This window comes from Emiliania huxleyi (genome assembly GCF_000372725.1).
Source record: "Emiliania huxleyi CCMP1516 chromosome Unknown EMIHUscaffold_136, whole genome shotgun sequence".
Classification (NCBI taxonomy): domain Eukaryota; phylum Haptophyta; order Isochrysidales; family Noelaerhabdaceae; genus Emiliania; species Emiliania huxleyi.
This window is the reverse complement of record NW_005201231.1, coordinates 86,446-93,223: the sequence shown is the minus strand read 5'-3', so window position 1 is coordinate 93,223 and position 6,778 is coordinate 86,446. Positions and strand designations below refer to the sequence as shown.

The following is a 6,778-nucleotide window of genomic DNA, read 5'->3' as shown; positions in this document are numbered from 1 at the left end:
TGTTTGGAAAACCTCTCCCGGGGGGGGGGGGGGGGGACCACGGAGGTAGGAGGGGGAACCCCAAAAGAGGCGGTTGAGGTGGCGGGGGCCCGGGGGGCGAGGGGGGGGTCGGTAGGGGAGGCGGCGAAGGGGGGGGGGGGCCATAAAGGAAGAGGACTCTGCATTTTACTATTTACTAACCCCACCGGCGGCGCGCTGCCGGCCTCTCTCGTTCACGCCAATGTTTAATTGAGGCTCGGCAGGGCGTGATTGACACGGGCAAACGCAGCAACCCACGCCCGCTGTCGTACTACGCTGGCCTCTACGGCCTGGTGGGTGTGCATGGCGGCGCCATGATCAACGTTCATGTGCTCCCTACAGACGCACGCGTCCTCGAGATTGTCGACGGTGGACAGGCGCACCGCTCCTTTGCGCGAATCTCGGTCGCGATGGGACACGTGTACCGTGCATACGCCGCCGAGTACTTCCCGTGGTCAAGGGGCGGAGTGGGGCCGTTCTTCGCAAAGGGCCCACGGAGCCACGTGCTGGTACACAGCAGACACTTTGTCGCCTTCGCCCACCGCCTCTTCACCGAGCCACGGAGGAATCTCGACGCTTCAATTCAGCCGCCGCAGACGGCACACCAGCCGTTTCGACATCGATGTCGCAGGGGTGGGGCGGCCGAGCCATGTGTGGCCGCTCCCGCATTCCGAGCGGCTCGGGCGAGCGAGGGGCGGCGCGCATCGCGCTTGCAACCTCCGCAGCGCGGCGCAGTAAGAGCCACTGCAGTCCGCCTTCGGCGGGGCGAGGGGGATTGAATGAAGCTCAGAGAGTCCGCAGCGGGGTTGAGAGGTGCTTTTGGAAGGGATTTAGAATACCTATTCTCTTCTGTGTCCGCAGGTTTGAGCGAGTTGAAGCAGTTCCTCTCTCTCTCTCACTCTCTCAGTGTATGTAGCTCTTACGTACATTCATTCCCGGAGGAGGACTGCTGACAGGGTTTGCGATGATTTTCGGCCGGGGTGGCACAGCCTCATTACAGACCTCAAATCGGCGGACTCTCTCCGCCCTCCATCAGACCACTAAATCTTCAGGGTCCCCCCCTAATTACCCTCTTGCAGACCTCCATCGCCACAAATGGCAGCACTGTCGCTCTCTACCTCCGCTCTCGGCCTGGCCCACGGCGTCGCGCCGCCCCGCGGCTCGCCATCCATCTCGATGATGGCGAAGGCCACCGGCAAGGATACGCTTATTGCTCTGGCTGAGGAGCAGCAGGTATCATCACGCCGCGTGCTGCGCCGCCGCCAAGCCTGCAAAGCACACGCAGCCCACCGCACACACACCGCCAACGCATAATCCCTCGCTGCTCCAATCTCACCCTCCATCGCCACCTCCGCCGCCACCGTCGCCGCCTCCTCCGTCACCTCCGCCTGCGTCCCCACCGCCGCCACCGCCGCCACCGCCATCGCACCCGCCGCCTCCTCTCCCCGCCTCCGCCGATCCCGCTGCTCCTCTGCCGCAGATCCCGATGGGCTTCTGGGACCCTCTCAAGCTGGCCGACAAGGACTTCTGGTCGGAGGGCAACGACGCGACCGTCGGCTGGCTCCGCCACGCTGAGATCAAGCACGGCCGCGTGGCGATGGCCGCCTTTGTCGGCTTCTGCGTCCGCGCGTGCCGCTCCCCGCCCATCACGACCCGCCACGTCCGCACGGTCCTCCGCCGTCGCCGCCCCCGCCCGGCTCGAGCCGTCCGCCCGTGTCGCAGAGTCGAACGGGATCCACTTCCCGTGGGACATCAAGGGCGGCATCCTCGGCGACGCCGCGACCGCCCTCTCTTACGGAGACCTGTCGGTTGATGCCTCCCTGCTGCCTCTTCCTCCCTTCGCCTCTCTCTCCCCCCTGCTGCCTCTCTTCCCTGCAGCCTCTCTCTCCTCCCTGCCGCCTCTCTCCCCTCCCTGCTTGCTCTCTCTCCTCCCTACAGCCTCTCTCTCCTCGCTACGCCCGCTCTCGGACGAGACACGTCCGAATGCTGCCGCCCTACACCCGCGCCAGTCGACCAGTGGGCCGTGAACAGCGTCTCTTCACACCTCTAGCTGTGAATAGGCCATCCCCGCGCCAGTCGACCAGTGGGCCGTGAACAGCGTCTCTTCACACCTCTAGCTGTGAATAGGCCATCCCCGCGCCAGTCGACCAGTGGGCCGTGAACAGCGTCTCTTCACACCTCTAGCTGTGAATAGGCCATCCCCGCGCCGGTCGACCAGTGGGCCGTGAACAGCGTCTCTTCACACCTCTAGCTGTGAATAGGCCATCCCCGCGCCAGTCGACCAGTGGGCTGCCGTGCCGACGGCGGGAAAGCTGCAGGTGCGCCGCACTGCCGAGCCTCCCTCCTCGCCGCTCGCCCCTCCTCTCTCCTCGCCTGCCTGCCTGCTCGCCTGCCTCCCCTCTCCTCGCCTGCCTCCCCTCTCCTCGCCTGCCTCCTCTCTCCTCGCCGCCGTACCACCGCCCGCCTCTACCACCGCCCGCCTCTACCACCGCCCGCCTCTACCACCGCCCGCCTCTACCACCGCCCGGCTCTACCACCGCCCGCCTCTACCACCGCCCGCCTCTACCACCGCCCCCTCGCCCCTCTCCCTGCTCCGCCCCGGCCTGCAGATCCTCGGCACGATCGCCGTGCTCGAGTTTGTGGGCGAGACGATGGAGCCGCACTACATGCGCGGAGGCACGCCGATAGGGGGAGAGGTGGCGAGAGGTGGGGAGATTTGGGGAGGTATGGAGATGCACTACATGCGCGGAGGCACGCCGATAGGGGGAGATTTGGGGAGATTTGGGGAGATTTGGGGAGATATGGAGACGTGGGGAGATGTGGGGAGACGTGGGGAGACGTGGGGATGTGGGGAGACGTGGGGAGATGTGGGGAGACGTGGGGAGACGTGGGGAGATGTGGGGAGACGTGGGGAGACGTGGGGAGACGTGGGGAGACGTGGGGAGATGTGGGGAGATGTGGGGAGATCGCCATCTAGTCGCCCGCCGTCGGCCCCGCCGCTCGGCGGCACGTCCAAGGCCTGTCCAGGACATGCGCGAGACGTGTCCGCAGGCAAGCCTGGCTTCTACCCGTCGCTCAAGGACGCGGCCGGCGGCGGCAAGGTGTGGAGAGACACGTCCGAACAGCTCCACTGCCATCTAGAGGACACTTCCGAGACACGTCCGAGACACGTCCGAGACATTTCCGAGACACGTCCGAGACATGTCCGAGACACGTCCGAGACACGTCCGAGACATGTCCGAGACATGTCCGAGACACCTCCACTGCCCTTTGGCGGGGCACGTCCAACGTCGCGCCTCGGGAAGCCATCCCGCACCGGCCCTAGCCCCTACCCCTCACCCTGCCCCCCTACCCCCTACCCCCTGCCCCCTGCCCCCCTGCCCCCCTAGCCCCTGCCCCCCTGCCCCCCTGCCCCTGGCCCTGGCCCTACCCCTGACTCTGCCTCCCTACCCCTGACCCTGCCCCCCTGACCCTACCCCTGGCCGAAGGGCAACATCCCGCACCCGGTCCCCCTCGACCTCTACGACCCCTTCGGCTTCTTCGAGGGAGACTCGGAGGAGAAGAAGGCGCGCGGGCGCAACGTCGAGATCAACAACGGCCCGCGCCGCGACAGCGCTCCGCACCCTCCGTGCTGACAAGCCGTCGTCGAGCCTTCTCGGAGCCTGTCCCGTAGGCAGCACTTCCACCGCCGCAAGTGGGAGCTTCTCGGAAGTGTCGTGGAGCCTTCTCGGAGCCTGTCCGTAGGGCGTGCGGCCATGCTCGGCATCTTCGGCCTGATCTGCGCCTCCAAGGGCCTGATCGTCCCGGGTGAGAGGGCCACTTCCGAGACACTTCCGAGACACTTCCGAGACACTTCCGAGACATTTCGCGCGCGCGCGCCTCCCCACAAGTTCGCCACCCCACCACACACGGGGTGACCCCCCAACCCTCGACCCGCCCATACGCAGCGGCATGCTTGGCACAACTCACCGCGTCGTCCCGCGGCCGCGTCTCGCCTCTGCAGGCCTCGACTCGCTCGGCATCGCGCAGGCGACCGCCGAGCCGATGTCGTACTTTGGGCCGAACGACGCCGGCCTCCCCTTCGTCGAGAACATGCTCAAGTTCGACATCGCGAGCTTCGGCCAGCCGCAGTAGACCGTGTCTGTCGTTCCGCACCCATCTGGCATTCCCACCCCGCGGGCCGGTACGTCAGCCCGCCGTGTGCGGTGACCGGTGTGGGGCCGAGTGGGAGCTACCACGCTCTAGGGAGATCGGACACGCGGAAAAGCGTGTGTGTAGAGCCAAGAGAGGTACCCTCCATGGTGCGCGAGCGCGTCTGTACGATATGAGTTTTGAATGCTTTTATAGCTACGACCATGTGAGATTTGAGAAAGAGATCTCCCCATGTTTCAGCTTTCACGCGCGTGTTGTGTCAAAAACGTCACGAGCCCCCGCGCCCCGCCCACGCCGCTGGCACGCGCGTGCACCGCCCCAGCGCCGCCCGCGGGCGGCACACACCGGTGCCGGTCACCGCGCCGCGCCGAGCACTGCACAACGGCACTCCGAACGGATACGCGACCTGACCGGGTCCGTGTGTATTACCCCCGCCCGCGCCGCCGCTGAGGCTGCGCTCGTGCACAAGGAAGTTTGATACACATAGGAGCCGCCTAAGCGCGACCCCTGCGAGAAGCTTAGAGGGTGATCTTGAACGCGACAGGAAGATGGAACTCCCAAGCAGCATCCGATGAGCGCTGGTAGCGAGTAGCGTGGCTTCACCTCACACCGCCCCACGCGGCACGGCCCGTTTTGGCTGTCTGCGGAGATTTTGTCTTAGCACACACAGTGTGAGTCATTCGGAGTCATTCGATGGCCAGAGTGCGATTGTGTGTGTGCGGGAGTTGGTTTGTCGGGCGCAGAGGGCGGAGGGGCAGGCTGCTCACCCACGTGCACCGGGCCAGTGCTTGCACTTTGAATGCCGTGGGGCTCCTGCCCGTGTCCGGGTGTGGAGATGCGAGGGTCGCCCCCCTTGCCCCACCACTTGTGTGTGTGGAGAAATTTACCTTACCTTACCTTACCTCAGTCTCACTGTTTTCCCGCAGTCGCCAAGCATCAAGCAAGTGTCGCTCTCGCACTTTACCACACTAGCTCTAGCACGACAGGTGACTGAGTCTGAGACGTGAGAGCTATCTCCCCAGCACGCAGCTCAGGTCCAGTGTGCAGTGAGCTGTGAGGGCGATTTTCCGTGTACTCAGCCTCCAGCTCCCCACGCACCGCACACACCCTGCGGTTGACGTACTGTAAACCAGCTACGAGCCACCAGCGCCACGCCCCTCGTCCCGTGGCCTCCCACGCCCACCCCGCCCACCCCTCCCACCGCGCCCGCCGCGCCCGCCGCGCCCACCGCGCCCTCCCCGCCCACCGACCGCCGCCGTGGCGCCCACGGGCTGAGCCTGGGGCACGGTGCGAGTGGGCGGCTGGTGGACAAACGTCGCCTGCTCCGCCACCAGCCGCCCAGTTGCGGCGATGGGCAGCGCCGGCTGGCGGCAGGCCGGGCAGTTGGTGTCGCGCTCCAGCACGCGCGACGCACATGTCTCGCAATACAGCGCGTGGCCGCACGCGAAGCGGACCGAACGCGGCGCTTCGTAGCAGAGGTCACACAGGCGCTCCTCGGCCCCAGCCGTCTCCTCCACCTCCCCCGCCGCTTCGACTAGCGCCTCCAGCCGCGGCAGCGCCTCTGCGAGCGGCATCCGCTTCTTCTTCCTCACGAGAGCCAGCCCGACCACCAGCCGCGTCAGCTCCTCGGCCTGCGCCGCCGACCAGCCCGCGTCGGCCGCCGCGATGCTCTCCGCCGTGTCGGGCTCCTCCAGCGCATCGTCGCACGCGTTGAGCAAGCCAAGAGCGCCGCGGCCGGTCAGGCTGACGAGCAGCGTGATGCCGAGCGCGAAACCGTCAGTCAACTGAGAAGCCTGGCCATCCAGCGAGATGATCGGGTCCATGTAGCCAGGCTTACCGAAGATACGCTGCGTCGACAGGTGCGACACCTGTTGGCTGCCGCCGGCCGTCGCCTCTGCCGCGCGCGCGAGGCCCACGTCGGCGAGGTAGCCGTTGCCGCGCTCGTCGAGCAGGATGTTGCCCGCCGAGACGTCGCGGTGCAGGATCATCGGAGAGAGCGTGTGCAAGTAATGCAGCGCGCTCGCGGCGTCGCGCAGCACGCGGAGCCGTGCGGCGGAGGAGAGCGGCGGAGGCGGCGTCTCGAAGCCGAGCATGCGGAGACGCTGCAGCGCGGCTGGAGCGCGGTAGAGGCGGTCCTCGAGGCTGCCGCCGCGGCAGAGGGGGTAGACGAGGCACGCTCTCGCCGGTGCCAGGCAGACGCCGAGCAGAGGAAGCAGGGACGGATGGCACGCCGCGTTGAGCGTGCGCACCTCGCTCTGCAGCTCGGCGAGGCCTTGGGCGCCGACACCGACCAACGCCGTCTTGACGGCGAACCCGCAAGCGACGCGCGGGAGCGACGGCAGCGCGTCGCAGCGGTAGACGCGCCCAAAGCCTCCCTCGCCCACCTTGCGCGCCTCGGCAAAACCGTCGGTCGCCGCGATGAGCTCGTCGAGAGGGACAGCGGCGGGCGGCGCGGCGGCGGCGGCGAGGGCAGCGACGCTCGCCGCCGCCTCCACTGCCGCTGCCGCCGCCGCTGCCTCCGCTGCCGCCTCCGCTGCCGCCGCCTCTTGAGCCTCCGCCGCCGCCACGGCCGCCACTGCCGCCTCTACAGTCCCGTAGTCATATTGCG

The 6,778-nt window shown here is 67.3% G+C and overlaps 2 protein-coding genes across 2 annotated transcripts; one reads left to right on the top strand and one right to left on the bottom strand.

Annotated features, from left to right (window-relative positions):
* Positions 1-1,111: 1,111 nt before the first annotated feature.
* Positions 1,112-4,380, top strand: Lhcf20_2 (light harvesting protein; the record flags this gene model as incomplete). Its single annotated transcript, XM_005788300.1, has 9 exons — positions 1,112-1,251; positions 1,499-1,643; positions 1,741-1,826; positions 2,280-2,336; positions 2,628-2,694; positions 3,070-3,119; positions 3,507-3,615; positions 3,763-3,825; positions 4,022-4,380. Coding segments are annotated over 9 exons (848 nt in total), but the record flags the coding sequence as incomplete, so codon positions are not given.
* A 923-nt stretch (positions 4,381-5,303) lies between these two features.
* Positions 5,304-6,293, bottom strand: EMIHUDRAFT_362765 (hypothetical protein; the record flags this gene model as incomplete). The annotated part of the gene is made up of 1 exon (XM_005788299.1): positions 5,304-6,293. A coding segment is annotated over one exon (990 nt), but the record flags the coding sequence as incomplete, so codon positions are not given.
* Between the last annotated feature and the right edge of the window lie 485 nt (positions 6,294-6,778).